Source organism: Panthera onca, chromosome E3 (assembly GCF_046562875.1).
Source record: "Panthera onca isolate mPanOnc1 chromosome E3, mPanOnc1 haplotype 2, whole genome shotgun sequence".
NCBI classification, from domain to species: Eukaryota; Metazoa; Chordata; class Mammalia; order Carnivora; family Felidae; genus Panthera; species Panthera onca.
This window is the reverse complement of record NC_138354.1, coordinates 38,202,248-38,220,385: the sequence shown is the minus strand read 5'-3', so window position 1 is coordinate 38,220,385 and position 18,138 is coordinate 38,202,248. Positions and strand designations below refer to the sequence as shown.

Genomic DNA, 18,138 nt, shown 5'->3' with positions numbered 1-18,138 from the left:
GAACGCCCCCGGCCAATCACAGCCCGCTCCGGCTCGCCTGGCCCCGCCCCCGGCCAATCGCCGCAGAGCTGTCCTGTGAGGCCACGCCCCGATGCCGGCGGGCTAGCCGCGCGGGCGAGAAGGTCACGTGCCGCGTGCGGGTCTGGCCGTCCCCGGCTCTGCCGGGCGTGCTCCCAGGCGGGGGGCAGCGTCCAGGTTTTGCAGTCAGGGGTTTGTCACGGGAGGCTCCGGGGTATGCGGGGCGCGGCCGGGGCGGAGAGGGGGCAGACGTGGACCCGCTCCATTTCGGATACTGGGACCGTGCTCAGGACAGAGCAGGCGCTGGCCGCGGTCACACAGCTAACGAGTGGCAGTTGGGGGAGGAACGGGAGCCCGGGTCTGAGGCGTATCCCAGCCGCGGGGCCCTCTCTAGGCCAGGTGGACTTGAAGGCCGGGCTGGGGCCTCCAGCGTCCCGGCAGTTAGGGCACGTCTTGGCTGCAGGGCGCGATGGGGCAGGACTGACCCCTGCAAGGAAATCAATGTATGATTTACAAATAAACCCAAAGGGAGAAAGATGAGGGAAATGGGGAATACCTTTAATAACACATGCACCCCACCGGCGGCTTGCTTAGTCCCCGGGTCATTCAGGAAGAAAAGAGAACAAGTTTCATTCCACCTGGGGCCATTCATTCCACAAGCATTTGTTTGCGCTTTGAAAATTGAGTCCATGATTCCAGAACACGCTTTCTGCTTGCTAACAGACAGAACACCTGCTCAGGCGTGTCTGGAAAAGGGACTTTGATCTGAAGAATGTGAATGATTGCCGCGAAAATAACCTTTCCTAAGCCCATGTTAGAGAACGGCCTAGCCGCCTAGCTGGAGTTCTCGGCCTACAGGGTGATTCTGAAGGCTTGGCCTGGTGGAGGGCACCAATGGACCCCACAAATGCAAGTTCCTTTTTACATTGTTTACAGGTAAACTATGAGGACTAAAAGGCTACTTCCCTGTATCCTACCAAGGGAGTTAAGAGCCACGACTTTGATCTCCATATACTAAAAATAGGATGCCAGTGCAGTTGAGGGAGGCCTGGAATTTGGAATTCTAAGCAGTCCGGCTGCTGCTGAAGTACAGCTTTCCCAAGGCTGCTACTCTTCAGACTCTGGAATTGCAGCAGCTTTGGAAAAGGCACCAGCAGTGCAGTCTTGGGATGGCTATGGTGTTCAATTACTGCCAATATTGCTTCTTTTTCTTAAAATTGTGGGGAAAAACAACATATAAAATTTACTATTTTTGAGTGTATAGTTGTTAGGGACATTCACACTGTTGTGCACAACCTTATTGTGCAATCCTGAGACTCTATATCCGTCAAACAACAGCCCTTCATTTCTTTCCCACCAGTCCCTGGTAACCACCATTCTACTTTCTATTAGTTTGACTTTATCTTTTTTTATTATTATTATTTTTTATTTTTAAGTAATCTCTACACCCAGTGTGGGGCATGAACTCACAACCATGAGATCAAGAGTCACATGCTCCTGGCACCTGGGCAGTTCAGTTGCTTAAGTGTCTCTTAAGTGACTCCTGATTTCGGCTCTGGTCATGATCTCAAGGTTCATGAGATCGGGCCCCACATTGGGCTCTGTGCTTACATTGAAGAGCCTGCTTGGAATTCTCTGTCTCTCCTCTCCCTCTGCCCTTACCCTGTCTGTGCATGCATGTGCACACACACTCTCTCCCTCTCTCTCAAAATAAACAAACAAAAAAAGAATATAAACTTAAAGAAAAAAAAAACCCACACAAGAGTCATGTGCTCTACCGACTGAGCCAGCCAGGCAATCCCCCCCCCCCCCCTTTTCAAATCATTATTATTTTTTAGGATTTTTCTTTTTAAGTCTGATTATTATACCACTGTATTTACCACAGAATATATATCATTAATATACCACATTTTGTTTATCCAGCAACAGCCATTTGCGTTCTCCCTCCTCTTGGCTGTAGTAAATAATGCTGCGCTGAACACAGATGTGCAAATATCTCTTTAAAGCCCTGCTTTCAATTCATTGGGATATATACCCAGAAGTGAGGTTGTGGGATCATATAGTACTTACATTTTTTTGAGGTTCCTCCATACCGGATATTGCTTTTAGAATTACAATTATTAACAGCTTAATATCATCTGCTAATGTAGATTGTTTAAATCTATGGTATGCAGTAATCTCTTTTTGCATCAGCAGAATTTGCTTTATAGTCTCCCGGGAGGGGACATTCAGACATTATGCATTGTAGTTCAAATGTAAATCAACTGTAGATCTAAAACTATAAAAATCTTAGAGGAAAACACAAGGCAAAAGCTTCACAACACTGGATTTGACAATGATTTTTGGTTTTTTTTGGATATGACACCAAAAGATCTAGGCAAAAAAGAAAAAATCATGAAAAATTAAAAAATCTGTTTATCAGGGTGCCTGGGTGGCTCAGTCAGTTGAGCATCCAATTTCGGCTCAGGTCCTGGTCTGCTGTCATGGCAGAGCCCACTGCAGATCCTCTGTCCCCCTCTCTCTGCCCCTTCCTTGCTCGTGCACTCTCTTTCCCTCTCTCTGAAAATAAACAGTTAAAAAAAAAACTATCATGGGGGCGCCTGGGTGGCTCAGTCAATTGAGTGATTCTTGCTTTCAGCTCAGGTCATGATCCTGGGATCAGCGTGGAGCCTGCTTGGCATTCTGTCTCTCTGTCCCTCTCCCCCTCTCCCCCACTCTCTCTCTCTCAAATAAATAAATAAATAAACGACTCAAAACCACTATGAGATACCACTTCACACCCAATAGGATGATGCTACTACCAACAAACAAAAAACCCTAGAAAATAACAAGGGTTTTCAAGGATGTAGAGTAATCAGAACATTTGTGCTGTTGGGAATCCACAGTGTGTTGATGGGAATGTAAAATGGTACAGCCACTGTGGAAAAGAGTATGGTGGTTCCTCAAAAAAATAAAAATAGAATCATCGTATGATCCAACAATTCCACCTCTGGGTATATACCCAAAATACTTGAAAGCAGGGTCAGAAAAAACACATTTGTACAACCACATTCATAGCAGCATTATTCACAAAAGCTAAAACATGGAAGCAATCCAAGTGTATGTTGATACATGAATGGATAAGCAAAATGTGGTATATACATATAATAGAATTTTATTCAGCTTTAAAAATGAAGGAAATTCTGACACATGCTATAACATGGATGAACCTTAAGAACATTATGCTAAGTGAAATAAGCCAGTTACAAAAGGACAAATAGTGTATGATTCCACTTATATGAGGTAGTTAGACTAGACAAAATCAGAGACAGATGGGAATGCAAGCTGGTGCAGCCACTCTGGGAAACAGTATGGGGGATCCTCAAAAAACTAAAAATAGAACTACCCTACGACCCAGCAATGGCACTACTAGGTATTTATCTAAGAGATATAGGTGTGCTGTTTCAAAGGGACACATGCATCCCAATGTTTACAGCAGCACTATCAACAATAGCCAAAGTATGGAAAGAGCCCAAATGTCCATCGATGGATGAATGGATAAAGAAAATGTGGTATAGGGGCATCTGGGTGGCTCAGTCGGTTGAGCGTCCGACTTCAGCTCAGGTCATGATCTCACAGTTCATGAGTTCAACCCCGCGTTGGGCTCTGTGCTGACAGCTCAGAGACTGGAGCCTGCTTCAGATTCTGTGTCTCCCTCTCTCTCTGCCCCTAACCCACTCGCATTCTGTCTCTGTCTCTCTCAAAAATAAATAAACATTAAAAAAAAATTTTTAAGAAAATGTGGTGTGTATACACACACACACACACACACACACACACACACACACACACACACACGATGGAGTATTACTCGGCAATCAAAAAGAATGAAATCTTGCCATTTGCAACTACGTGGATGGAACTGAAGGGTATTATGCTAAGTGAAATTAGTCAGAGAAAGACAAAAATCATAGGACTTCACTCATATGAGGACTTTAAGAGACAAAACAGATGAACGTAAGGGAAGGGAAATAAAAATAATATAAAAACAGGGAGGGGGACAAAACAGAAGAGACTCAAATACGGAGAACAAACTGAGGGTTACTGGAGGGGGGATGGGCTAAATGGGTAAGGGGCACTAAGGAATCTACTCCTGAAATCATTGTTGCACTATATGTTAACTAATTTGGATGTAAATTAAAATATATAAATAAATAAAATCATAGAGACAGAAAGTCGAATGGTGGTTGCCAGGGGCCTAGGGAGAGGAGGGAATGGGGAGTTTGCTGTTTATGAGTGTAGAGTTTCAATGGATGGTGGTGAATCAAAATCAAAATTTTGAATCAAAAATCAAAATTTTTGCAAGAGGATAGATGAGGCCAGATTCAGTGCAAACAACAAATTCTTAGATCTAGTTATCTGCCCCTGAAATGACTGTTTATTAAGATGCATGTTGGGGGTACCTGACCAGCTCAGTTGAAAGAGCATGTGACACTTGATCTTGGAGTCATGAGTTTGAGCCCCACCCAGGATTTAGAGATTACTTAAAGAAATAAAACTTCAGAAAAACAAGAAAAAATTTTTAAATGTCTATTTATTTTTGAGAGGGAGAGGGAGAGAGAGAGAGGGAGAGAGAGAGGGGGAGAGAGAGAGAGAGAGAGAGAGAGAGAGAGAGAGAAAACTAGTGAGTGGGGGAGGAGCAGAGAAAGAGGGAGACACAGAATCTGAAGCAGGTTCCAGGCTCTAAGATGTTAGTGCAGAGCCCGATGTGGGGCTCAAACTCACGAACTGTGAGATCATGACCTGAGCTGAATCGGACACTTAACTGACTGAGCCACCCAGGTGCCCCCCCACCCTCCCAAAAAATGTTTTTATTTTCTTATTTATTTTTTAATTTAAAAAAATGTTTATTTACTTTGGAGAGAGAGGGAGACAGAGTGAGCACATTGAAATGTTTTCAATGTGCAAAATACATCACAAAAATTGGGAAAAACACTCCATATCCCATCCCAGAGAGACAGTGCAACCTGCATTATTATTTCGTTGTGTCTCAAATGGAGGTGCACCCATGTATTCTTGGAGCTCTGAAGTTTTACTATACCTAGTGATGTGATTTTTTACAGTGACACGTGAAATATTTTGACAGACACAAAATTTGACTTTTGTGGTGAGAATTTACAACCAAAGGGCATTTTCAGAGAAAAGACTGTCATTTGCTAAGGTGATGTTTTTCACATTGGAGTCCACTGATTGCCAGAGGATCTGGGGCTTTATTCTCCGTGTCTGTGATCTTTGTTTGTTTGTTTCCTTTAAAAGAGTCCCTTTCGGGAGCACTGGGGTGGCTCAGTCCATTAAGGAGCCGACTTCGGCTCACATCATGATCTCATGGCTCCTGACTTCAAGCCCCACAACGGGCTCTGTGCTGACAGCTTAAGTGCCTGGAGTCTGCTTTGGATTCTGTGTCTCTGTCTCTTTCTGCCCCTCCCCTGCTCCCACTCTCTCTCTCTCTCTCTCTCAAAAATAAACAAACATTAAAAGGGCCCCTTTCACTTCTCAGGTTTATGAAACATTAAGTTTAAGCCTCATTTGGGCAGAATAATATTTAGCTGCGAGCCAGAGACACCTGTGGTTTATTTAAAAGGTCGTTTAGGAAATTATCAGCATGGAGGTCCCCCTGGGGAACACCCAGGTGATCAAGGCGAGGACGCCCCATCCCCCATCCCAGTGTGACACTGCATCTCGATTATTTTGTTGTTCTGTAAGGAAACTGCACCCACACGGATGTCATTCGTGCAGGGTCACACATCGGAGTTACACATTCCACACCTCCTTGGAATTGTCCCGTATCCTCTTGGAGAGGAAAAGAAATGCTACAACTAGAGAAACAGCTGCCTCTTGTTGCCTCTGAAGAGACTGGCTCAGGCCCTTCTGTCTTCCCTGGAAGGGACCCTCACTCACCAGGGGAGGAGAGCAGCCAGCTCATGGGGTGGCCATGGACTCTAGTCCTATTGTGGTTTGGGTAGTCAGAGTCTGCAGGAAATCACCGACTAGACCATACTTCAAATTCCCTACTAGCTCTCACTGATCTCACTGCCTCAGGAGAGTGGCAAAGAGCCCAGTGGGACAGGGTAGCGACAAGTGCAGAGGTGGAGTGAGTCTTGTGCGCCTTTTGCAAGTAGCATTTGTTTCTCCTCAAAGCTACGGCTTTTGGCTTTAGACTGGAGAAGGGGGGTGGGTGGGTGATGGACACATGACACACTCTGCCTGGGGGCCATGGGGAGGCGTGGCCCGCCCATGTGCTCATTCTAGTTTTTGGCAACAAGCCTAGGATGGGTCATTTTGTGTCCTTGAACAGCTGAAGTCCTTGGAAGGCAGTGAAACATTCTGTAGGTGGGGTGGTAATAAATACACGCCCTGCCCCGCTTTTGTTGTGAGAGGCAGAGGAGATTCAGCATGAGAAAGTACATTGTAAACTAGCAAGGGTTTTTCAACCAGAGTTATTGATCACAATGACAAGAAGGTGCATGGTTTAAAGGGAAGAGCTCTGGGTTTTGTTAGGGGCCTGAGTGTAGATCTTGGCTCACCTATACACTGGCTCTGTGACCTTGGATGAGTTCCTCATCTTTCAGAGTTTGTTTTGTTGTGTGTGGATGTTTTTGTTTGGGCAGGGCTGGGGGGGGGGGGGGTTGAGCAGAGATGCGGGGGTGGGGTAGGAGTCCCTATCTAAACATGGGAATATTAGTCTTTGCCTTACTTCAAAGGATTGTGATCAAAATAGAAAATATGACAAAGTTCTTTGTGAACTGAAAAGAGAATGTTCTTAAAAAAATTGTTTTTAAGGTTTATTCATTTTTTGAGAGACAGAGCATGAGTGGGTAGGGGCAGAGAGAGAGGGAGACACAGAATCCAAAGCAAGCTCCAGGCTCTGAACTAACAGCACAGAGCCCAACGCGGGGCTCAAATTCACAAACTGTGGGATCACGACCTGAGCCGAAGTCAGACGCTTAACCGACTGAGCCACCCAGGCACCCCTGGAAAGAGAATGTTAACACAGCTGAAGTTTTCAGATCTCTCCATAGCCACCAAGTACCTGAAATCGGTCCCACAGACATTTCAAACATGACACGTCCAAACAACAGTGACTCGCCATCTTTCTCCCCAAACCAGCTCCTTTCCTGCGTTTTTCAGCTTAGCGGTGGGGGAACATAAAGACGCTTATTCACCAGCCCCCAACAACTATCAAATCAAGGTGATCCAGGTACCATGGACCAAGGACCTCTGTTGTGAAAATTTCCAGAGGCTTGTAACTTACCCATGTTTACTAACTGTATCATCTCCGGCTTCTCTATAGTGACTAGCAGTGAAGGGGACCTCGTACAGACCTAGGCTGCTCTCATCAGGGAGTCTTTCTGGAGGCCTCCCAAAAACCTGTCTTCCTCTCCTTGGGTAGCCACCAGCACCCACTCCATTTCCTTGGGGTTCTCCGCTTCCTGAGAGGGCATGTGGGCTCCCCAGCAATCAGCCTTCCCGTGATCCCCTAAAATAAGAACGCACACCCCCTTTTAGTGTGGAATTTTACTGTTAATCACGATGCGGAAATAGATGGGGGGAAAACTAAAATACCAAAAATATGAGGAAGTTACAAAGCTGACAAAAGTTTTCATATTAGTGAGCTCTTCTCTGGTTCCTAACTCCCTCTGACGTGGTAAATGCAAGTCTCTTTGCCTCTTGCTGTCAGCATTTACTCCTGAAAGTTGTACTTCTCAACCCAAACCCTCCCCCACTCTTTCCCCCTAGGTTTTGGGCTCCCTGTTGGTAAGTAAAAGTGCCTGAATCCTGCTTGGTATTCTCAGTGCTTACCACAGAGCCTAGTACATACACCTAACATGTACTGAGTACTTACTATATGCCGAATACTGTATGAAGCCTTCACAAGGACTATCTCAACTCATTCCTCAGATGGTCCTTTGAGGTAGTTACCAATATGTCCCCGTTTTACCGAAAGGCAACTGAGACACAGAGAGGTAAACTAAGTTGTCCAAGGATACACAGCCGGTAAGTGGCAGGGCTGGGATTCAGTCCCTGGCAATCTGACTCCAGGGCCCATAATCTTTTTTTTTTTTTTTTTTAATTTTAAAATTTAAGTTCATTTACTTATTTTGAGAGAGAGAGAGAGAGAGAAGAAAGCACATGAGCGAATGCGTGCACACAAGGGAGGTAGGGGCAGAAAGGAGAGACATAATTCCAAGAAGGCTCTGTACCATCAGCGCAGAGCCCAATGCAGAGCTTGAACTCATGAACTGTGAGATCATAACCTGAGACGAGACTGAGAGTTAGACGTTTAACCAACTGCACCACCCAGGCACCCCTCTTTTTTTTTTTTTTTAGAAGTTTATTTAAGCAAACTCCACATCCAATGAGTGGCTCGAACTCACGACCCAGAGATCAAGTGCCACATGCAGGGCACCCCCAAGGCCCATATTCTTAATCACTATGCTGAAAACATTTAAGTATCAATTGAATATATTCAATGAACTCGTTTCTCCACTTCTCACTTCATGACAAGCTTTGCCTTCTCTAAAAGGCCTCACTGCTAGCTTCCCTAGCCCAAACTCCCAACTTCTCCTTATATTTTACAATAGCCTTGTAACTTTTTCACTACACCGGTGGTTTTTAAACCTTTTTGAATCTCAGAGCCCGTGGAGAATTTGATCATTGAAAGCTATGGCTATCTATGCAGATTAACATCCACATCCACAAAAATTTGGGTACAATGGGTAGAAGCGGCAAAGAGCACACTTCATCTTAAACCCATCAGTGAATCCTCAGGTTTCCTTCTTATTGTTTGGGGTGGTGGTCGGGGGTGTGTAAGCTGAAACTCCTTAGTAACGCTTACTGGGCCAGATTCCAGCCTCATCTCCAGTCACACACCCTAAGTTTAGGGCTTAGACAAACAGGGCAATCACTTTCACACCTCTGGGACATCTGCTTTTGAAGTGTCTGCTGCTTGGAATACTTCTCCCCTCCACCTCTATCTGACGCACTTTTCATCAAAGTCCAACTGGAATGTTACCTCTCAGATGTCTTCCCTGACACTCTAGTCTCCGCAACTTGTTCCAGAAACCCCTCACTTCCGTGTCTCTAACACGGTTTATATCTACAAGAGCACTGATCACGTTATGTCAGTTGCTAAGGAGCCGGTCTCTCTCGATTCAGAGTTTGCTCCCCCGGAGCAGGGATGGCATGTCATTCACCGTTGTATCCCCAGTACTCTACAACGTGCGTGAAACACAGTAGGTGCTCACCACGTTTATTAAATTCGTTTGTGCGGGGCTCGGCTCTCCCTTGGCGACTGGCAAGTTCATCACAGGTTTGCAGGAGCCTTAACACGCTCAGGACAGAACCGAGTGATCAAAGTCAGCCCCGCGGAGAATCAGCTAGAGAGAAAGTGAGGTTGAGGCCAGGCTTTGGAAGTAGCGCAGAGGCCCCCACGAGCTCACGCTGACACAAAGTGAGCAACACTCACGCAACACTCACAGCATCAGGTCAGGGGGGGAAAAGGACCGCGCACTGCATGCTGGGACTGCGCGACTGACGGCAGCATTGCACGCCGGGATATGTAGTCCGGCCCTTCGCGGGGATCCTGAAACCAGTTATACCCGAACACACTCAACCACGTCTCTACATAGATAAGGTACAATATTGGCCATCCATCACAGAATGACGAGGTCCTTCACGGCACGCATATCTAGTTGCACTCCTCAGAGGAAGCCTCATTTCGGTGTTGGCAACCAGAAAGTCGCATTGGGTGCTGCTGCGCATGCGCAACGCTTGCGCTTGTGCGTGTACGCGCGCACGGGCCCCGCCTCCGGAAGCGCCATCGCAGCGCCGGCGCGCTGTCTTCGCGACGCCTCCTTGAGCCGGGTGGCGCAGGCGCAGTGTCCCTGGGCCAAGATGGCGGCGCGGTGCCCCACACGCTGGTTGCTGGTGGCTGTGGGGTCCCCGCGGCTGCCGGCTACAGCGGGGAGAGGAGCCCGGCCTCCCAGGGGGGACGTGGTGGGGGCTTCACTGGGCCACAAGCTGAACGTCACTGCATTCTCGCCTTCCCTGAGAGCTCGAGGCTCCGGGGCGCTGCTGACATTGAGAACTGGTGTCAGCTTCAAAGGTGAGGGCAGGCTCCAGCGCCCGAGTGGGGGCTCTAAGGCCCAGAAGGGACTGACTCGATTCGGCTACGGGGGTAGCGGGGTGGACGGTATCTTCTGACCTGTATGCAGAATTGCTTGGAGAGACCGGCGAGCAGGAGGCAGAGAGGCCCAAATGGCTACTGAGAAATGGTAAACCAGGGAGAGTTGCATGGAGCCCTCGGCGGCAGTAGTGAAATGTTGCGTAGGCCTACAGTCTTCTCTTCTCTATCAACATTTCTAGAAGCCTCTTTCCAGCCTGCCACTGCTCCCTTACCCTATTCCGGTCCCGTCTCCTCCCTTCACCTTATAGCCGGAAGGGAGGAGGTAACTGCCATTCAGTGAGCACCTGTTACGGTGCTAGGTACTTTGTGCCCCATCTCACTTGGTGGTAACAACCCTGCAAGAATGGAGTCGTCATCCCCATTTTAGAGAACGAGAAACTGAGATTCTAGCAAGAAGAATTGACCCGCCCAAGGTCATAAACCTAAAAGTAGAGTTGTCCTTTAATAGCTCACGCTCTTTCCGTCACGTGGTTTTAATCGAAGGATACACTTAGTAGTCTTTTATAAGTTCTTAAATTGGCAACTGTAATAAAAATACAAACTAACAGTTATCGAGCGCTTTTCTGTGTACCCGGCATGGGTCATTTCCATGTGATAGATGCTATTACATTTTATAGAGAAAGAAGCTTAAGCCTAGATATTAAACGACTTGTAGAAAGTGACAAAGTGAAAAGATGGTAGAGCCCTCATTCAAAACCAGCTTTCTTAATTGATGGAGGCGATACAGAAGTGATATGTATTAAGCCTTTAGGTGCTTGTCTGTGATGGTTCTGCTCTGTGTTGGATGACTTCTGTTAGGAGGAAGGAGGAAACACTGAATAACCAACCATGTGTCTGAATTGTCTTACTGGTTGTGTTCCCTACAATTTGTGCAAGTGATATTTATCTATATATTTACAAAGGTAATGAATTAACAGGCCCTGACAAGATAACCCACACAAGATAATTGCCTGTTGGGGTGCAATTTTGTAATGCTTGTGTAATAAGGGAGTCATTAAAGCATCAGTAATCGTTATTCTTTTGTAAAGTGAACAAACTCACCTCTACCAGTGTGTGTGTGTGTGGGGGGGGGGGACCTGGGTGAGTTATTTAATCTCTTTGAACCCCTGTTTCCTTAACTGTAAAAATTTGTTCATTGACTCGGGTATTTATTGAGAGTCTGCCATATGCCGGCCACTATTCTAGTTACTGGGGATACAGCAGAGAACAGAGAGATTGGATGAGGTTTTGGTCAAGTGATCCCATTTTTTAATTCTGCTCTTGCCACCAATATTTCCTCACGGGTAGAGCAGTAGTCTATTCAGGTTTCTTCAGGGTTATTCGGAGCGATGTCATGTTGTATTTCTCAGTATGAGCAAAAGTGGTAAGTTTCAAGTTTTGCTAACTTTTTCCAATGTCAGTGTTGTTTTAAATAGAATTTGGCTGCATCTTTTTGTTCATTTATTCCTTAGGTAATTATTAAGCTATTTCTGTTCATAGTACATTTGTACCAGTTTGGGGAGCATTTGTGTTGATTGTGTATATATGAGAGAGATAGGCAGGCACTGAGTACTGAGCCTTTGGGGGACCCTTACTAAGGAACTGCAATCAGCACATAGCCCAGAATGGGCATGTTTTGTATCACATGATGAATATTTTTGAGAGATGACATCCTTCAAGACACACTCTTGTTATTACATCTAAAGGCATCAACTCAGCTCCCAAACATGGGTCTTTGATGTTCTCTCAAATCTAGTAATACAATTAGAGGACATAAAACAACACTTTAATTACAACTTTTCTCCCAGGGCAGAAAAAAAATGTAGTTATTTGACTCTGGGTTAGTCATTCTTGGAGTGACTTGGAGGCTGATCCTATTCTGGGTTCTAAAAAGGGCAAGACATTGTTTTTGGGGGAAAGTTTGTCCATTAAATGAACTTTAATTATTTTTTAAAAATTTTTTTAAATGTTTATTTATTTTTGAAGGAGAGACAGACAGAGTGTGAGTGGGGTAGGGACAGAGAGGGAGGGAGACACAGAATCCAAAGCAGGCTCCAGGCTCCAGGCTCCAGGCTCCAGGCTCCAGGCTCCAGGCTCCGAGCTGTCAGCACAGAACCCGACGCGGGGCTCGAACTCACAAACCGTGAGATCATGACCTGAGCCGAAGTTGGCTGCTCAACTGACTGAGCCACCCAGGCGCCCCAAATGAACTTTAATTATTGTTAACCATTGGTGCTTTTTGGATAATGTCAAAAGTCATCAAATTTGTAATAGTTAAATGTGATTTGTCTTTATTCGCATGCAGTTTTGCACGTTACGTTGTTACATCCCAGTGTTTCTTGAGTCCAAGGTCTCTGCTCACGTTCTTGGAGCTGCCACTACCAGTCTCTTCCTGGATTGTAAGGAGCCTGGGGGTGGTGGGGGCTGACAGGACCAGGGCAGCCCCTCACTCCTGAGTGAAGAGGGACTCAGTATAGGAGCACTAGGCCGCTAGCTCTGTTTCTCTCAAATCTGACCAAAGAAAGACCTCTGTGGTCGCCTAACTCCCACTACTTCCCCGCTGTCTGCTCCTTGTGTTCTGGGGGGTCTAGGGTGCGGGACAGGAAACAGTATGGGGATACTGAAGGTCGAGATTGACTTGCTGCTTCTGATTTCTCATCATTCTGACTCTTTCCTACTCATCCTCCTTTCTGGTTACCTTGGCCCCCTTCCTGGATATCCCTCAACACTCCTGGTTATGTTTTGTGCTCAGATTAATTTTAAGTAGTCTCCCAGTCCTCCAGTTTGTTGTGGGTTGTTTTTGAGAGCTCTTTCTCATGCAAAGGCGTTCCCTTCCCTGTTTAACACTTGCAGTGACTCCCTGTTGCCCTCAGGATAATATCTTGACTCCTTAGGATAGCTCAAAGGCCCTTTGCCTATTCCTAGGCCTCATTAATCAGCATCATTATCTCTAACCACATCTCTATTTGTATAAAATGTATACAAGTTACATCATGCAGTTATTAGGTGCATGTGAACTTTCATGTGAACCAAAGATGATCTATGACTTAGCAGCCAAATGAGGCACTTTTGAAAATATAAGGGGAATCTGTTGCAAATGACATAAGGACTACAGGTGTAATTCTGGGCAGATTCAAACCTTTCCTTAGCCTAGCTAATTTCTACAGTTTAACAGCAGCTTCCTTAAAAGGCCTTTCCTGAACTTTTTCAGTTGGGTTGTCAGTGCTTCTCAACTGGGAATGATTTTGCCCTGCAAAAGACATTTGGCAATGTCTGGAGACATTTAGTTGCTCTCTTGTGACAGGGGTAGAGGGGCAGTAGAGTGTACTACTTAGAAGATGTTGGTGCTGCTGAACATCCTTTGACATATAAGTAGTTTAGTTTGTCAGGGATGCATAAGAGAGAACCACATTTATCCTCACATTTCTAGAGGCTAGAAGTCCAAGATCAATGTTTTGGCAGAGTTGTTACACATCCTACCTCCAGGGGCACCTGGCTGGCTCAGTCAGAAGAGCATGAGACTCTTGATCTCAGGATTGTGAGTTCTAGCCCCACGTTGGGTGTAGAGATTACTTAAATAAATGAAAACTTAAAATTAGGATCCTACCTCAAAATACAGTCACATTCTGAGGCACTGGGGATTAGAGCCTCAACGTATGAATTAAGAGACATAGCCCATAACAATAGGAAAGCCCCTTCACCAAGAGGAATCCAATACCATCCTCAACATTGTGAGGTTGAGAAACCCTGGTTAGGTGACCCTATGTGTGTTCTCACTGTGCAGGTCCTTGTGTACTGTTACTTTGTACACTGTCTCCCACGCTCCCATGTGGACTGTAAGCTCCTTGAGGGTGCTGGCTTTGGTCTTGTCTTCACATTGTATCCTCCCTGCCACTACAGTATTAATATCTTGAATAATGTAAGCTCTAGGAAGGCAGTGTCTGAATGGTCTGCTGCCTATTCCCAGCACAGAACTCAGTGCCTGGCAAGTAGTACATGTTCAGTGAGTATTTACTGAATGAATGAATGGTGCATCCAGAACCTTCTCTGTAGGCTGAAGTTCGACTTAGAAACCTGGAGCTGTCATGATCTTCATGCTCTTTCTTACTTGGCTCCCTTCCGCTCCCAGCCCCGTGTCTTCAGTTGTCACAGAATGGGTTGGAGGTTAGGCAGGGCTCAAGTTGTGGGGCAGCTCCTCCTGCTTCACTTGGTGACAGACCAGTCCAAGTTAGTTCTCTGCTCTGTGCACAGAGGGCAGTTGAGTGGATGTGTCCGCCAGTGGACGTTCCTCCTACTGCTGATGCCAGAAGCATGAAGGGGGGCAGGGCATGTGGCTCTCTGCCTTGGGCTTTGACCCCAGTTAGCTGTTAGTTAGTTTCAGGCATAGGGCCTTTTAACCCCGTGTGTCTATTTAGGTGTTTTTTTTGTTTGTTTTCTTTTTTTTGGGAGAGGGGCAGCACTTTTATCAGATTCTCTTAGATCTGTGACCTTAAACACTGAGAACCATTTTTTCTTCTTTTTCTTCCTTTCTCTCTTTCTTTCTTTCTTTCAGAGAGAGAGTGCGAGTGGGGAAGAGGGGCAGAGGGAGAAAGAGAATCCCAAGCCAGCTCTACACTCATCACAGAGCCGATGTAGAGCTTGATCCCATGACCCTGGGATCATGACCCCAGCCGAAATAAAGAGTCAGCCTCTCAGGGTGCCTGGGTGTCTCAGTCAGTTAAGCGTCTGACTTCGGCTCAGGTCATGATCTCGTGGTTTGTGAGTTCGAGCCCCACATCAGGTTCTGTGCCGACAGCTCAGACCCTGGATCCTGCTTCAGATTCTTTGTCTCCCTCTGTCTGCCCCTCCTCCATTCACACTCTGTCTCTCTTTCTCAAAAATAAATAAACGTTAAAAAAAAATAGGGGCACCTGGGTGGCTCAGGGGGTAAGCATCCAACATCGGCTCAGGTCATGATCTTGTGGTTCGTGGGTCGAGCCCCGTGTCGGGCTCTGTGCTGACAGCTCAGCTCAGAGCTTTGTCTCATGCTCTGTCTCAAAAATAAACATTGAAAGAAAAAAAAATTTTTTTTAATTAAAAAAAAAGTCGGCTGCTCATCCGACTGAGCCACCCGGCACCCTGAGTACCGTTTCTTTAGTTCTTTAGTTCTCACATTGAGCATGTGGCAGAATTGTCACCTGGAGGGCTTATTAAACACAGCCTGCTGGACCCCACCTCCAGAGTCTCTGATTCAGCTCAGGGGTGGGGCCTGAAAATGGACATTTCCAACAAGCTGATGATGCTGCTGGTCCAGGGACCACACTCTGAGAACCACCCCAGAACCACATCCCCAAGGTTGTATGGTGGAGGCAAAGAACCTGGAGAATTGTTAAGCATTAAGGAAGACAGCATATGAAGGTACGTGGCACATGGCAGGTGCTCAGGTAGTGTGACAGTGGAGCTAGGTCCCTTTCTAGTCATCACCCCCCGGTGTAGCCCCCATCCGGGATGCAGACATGAGGGTACGACCTCACTGTGTCGTGATCCAGCAGAATTAGCCCTGCCCAGTACTCTTCGTTTTATGTTCATTGTACACAGTGGCCTTGGCCATCTTTGAAGTGCAGTGAGTTTGGTCTCCAGCGTGCTTGGGGGGAAAGCTGACCCTAAGCTGTGACCTCCGTTCCTTCATAGGTGTAACCTGGCTGGGTGTTTACTCACAGCTTCCTTTTGTTGAGCACATTCCCAGAGTGATTGTCTTTCCTTTTTTTTCTTTTTTAGGAGTAAAAAGTTACCCTTTTGTTCGTACTGCATCCTTCCACACGAGCTCCCCTTTGGCCAAAGAGGATTATTACCAGATACTAGGAGTGCCCCGAAATGCCAGCCAGAAGGAGATCAAGAAAGCGTATTACCAGGTCTGTATGGAAGCCAGATTTTAGGGACAAGACTGTAGAAGGGATGCTGTCAGTCTAGTCTGCTCACCAGTGCAGCGTGTATGCCCATACGTGTAGGTGACATGTGGCTCACAGTGTAGAATGAGGTGATGGGCTTTGCTGGACTGTCCCTCAGGTGCATAGTGTCCCACTGGTTAACACTTCATAAAAAGAGGCAGAACCCAAAATTTTTAAAAATCTTTTCCAAAGCTGTTTTCGTATTTAAAATTATTCTGTGCCTTGTAACTTGTATGAAAATTCACTACAAGATTCTTGATTTTTTAAAATTTTGTTTTCCTTTTGTGTGGGGGCAGGGGAGGGTGGCAAAAACTTTGAACCTAATATTTGTGAACTGATACTGATAAAGACCAGACCTAGCAGCCATGGCTTGGATAGCTAATCCCTTCCCTTATGTTTTTTCAAAGCGTACAATTCACTGGTTTTTAATGTATTCATGGAGGCTTTACAACCATGCCCACAATCAGTACGTTTTCAACTGCTTAAAAAACCCCATACCATCAGCACTCACTCCCCAGTTTCCTCTCTCCTCTGCCTTTGCAATTACTAACCTGCTTTTTGTTTCTATGGATTTGCCTGTTCTGGGCATTTCACAGAAGTGAAGTCGTACATCGTGTGAACTTTTGTGATGGGCTCTTTCTCTCTGGAAAGAAGCTTCATCAATGCTGTGGCATGTATCGGTTCTTCATTCCTTTCAGTGGTCGAGTAATATTCCATGCGTGGATAGGCTACATTTTTATTTATCCATTTGGACATTTGGATCGTTTCCACTTTTTTTTTTTTTTTTTTTTGGCTGTTATGAGTAGTGCTGCTGTGAACCCCAGGTATAGGTTTTGGGTAGACTTACATTGTAATGGAATGAGCAAAGGCACGGGGTTAGGAAACAGAGACCCTGGCTTGGGAACAGTGAATATCATGTCTCTCCTCTTTGAACTGGAAGGTAAGGTACCTGATGTAAGGGTGGGAGAGCAGTGAAAAGATGGAGGCCGGGACCACAAGGGAACACATGAGTCCCTCTGCAAGCACTAGAAACTTAATTTAAAAAAAAATTTTTTTTTTAACGTTTATTTATTTTTGAGACAGAGAGAGAGAGAGCATGAACAGGGGAGGGTCAGAGAGAGAGGGAGACACAGAATCCGAAACAGGCTCCAGGCTCTGAGCTGTCAGCACAAACTGCAAGACGCGGGGCTTGAACCCACAAACTGCAAGATCGTGACCTGAGCTGAAGTCGGACACTTAGCTGACTGAGCCACCCAGGCACCCCTAGAAACTTAATTTAAGAGAGTGGGGACCCATTCAAATTTTTAGGTGTGGAAGTAAAAAGGTGAGGTAAAACTGTGCAATTTAAAACGACATTTTTAAAGTAGTCTTTACAACGCAATTTCTGGGGTCAGGACTTGATGAAAGCTTTGTGTGTATTGCGTCATTTCATCCTCATGGCAGAGGCTTGGAGAGGTTGTGACCTACGCCCAAGGCCCCGTAAGTCACTATGTGTCACACATGAGACTAAAGTACTGCAAAAAGGCCTCTCTTTTCCTTAAGCTAATCTCATGAGTACACCATTGTTTCTTGCCTTGGCTTTTGGGACCAGCCTTTGTGGCCCACCGTGATGTCCTGGCTGTTCCCTGAGACCCTGATCCGGGGCTTAGCACGCAGCCTCTGGTGTGCTCCCACGAGCTGCTGTGAGGACCAGCGTCTCCGGAAGCAGGACTGAGCTCAGAGATGCCAGTGGAGCCGTACTCTGCCTTTTCCACTGATGGCTCTTTTCATTCTGGATGGCTGGCGCTGCCTTCCTTCTGTCGGCCTGCCTTTGGGGAGTGGGTGGATGTTTCTGGCCACCTGCCACCATCCTCATTCCTCCCGGAAACCAGAGTTGCATGGCACATGACCAGTTCTTTCTTTGCAGGCTTGGTGACGCGTATTTCTTCTTTTGCTCCTGTGGAAGATCGAGAGCTGTTTGTCTGGCTCTTAGCATAAAGAAAGGACTCT

General features: G+C 46.2%; 1 protein-coding gene across 2 annotated transcripts in view; it reads left to right on the top strand.

Annotated features, from left to right (window-relative positions):
• Positions 1 to 9,912: 9,912 nt before the first annotated feature.
• The window catches only part of DNAJA3 (DnaJ heat shock protein family (Hsp40) member A3), a 31,520-nt gene continuing 23,294 nt past the window's right edge, over positions 9,913 to 18,138 (top strand). The window contains exons 1-2 of one of the 2 annotated variants that reach the window (XM_060648331.3): positions 9,913 to 10,162; positions 15,980 to 16,113. In XM_060648331.3, coding sequence (XP_060504314.1) covers positions 9,952 to 10,162; positions 15,980 to 16,113 — 345 coding nt within the window. In that variant the 5' untranslated portion in view covers positions 9,913 to 9,951. The remainder of the gene's footprint in view (positions 10,163 to 15,979; positions 16,114 to 18,138) is intronic. The other variant, XM_060648332.3, reaches the window with a different exon arrangement.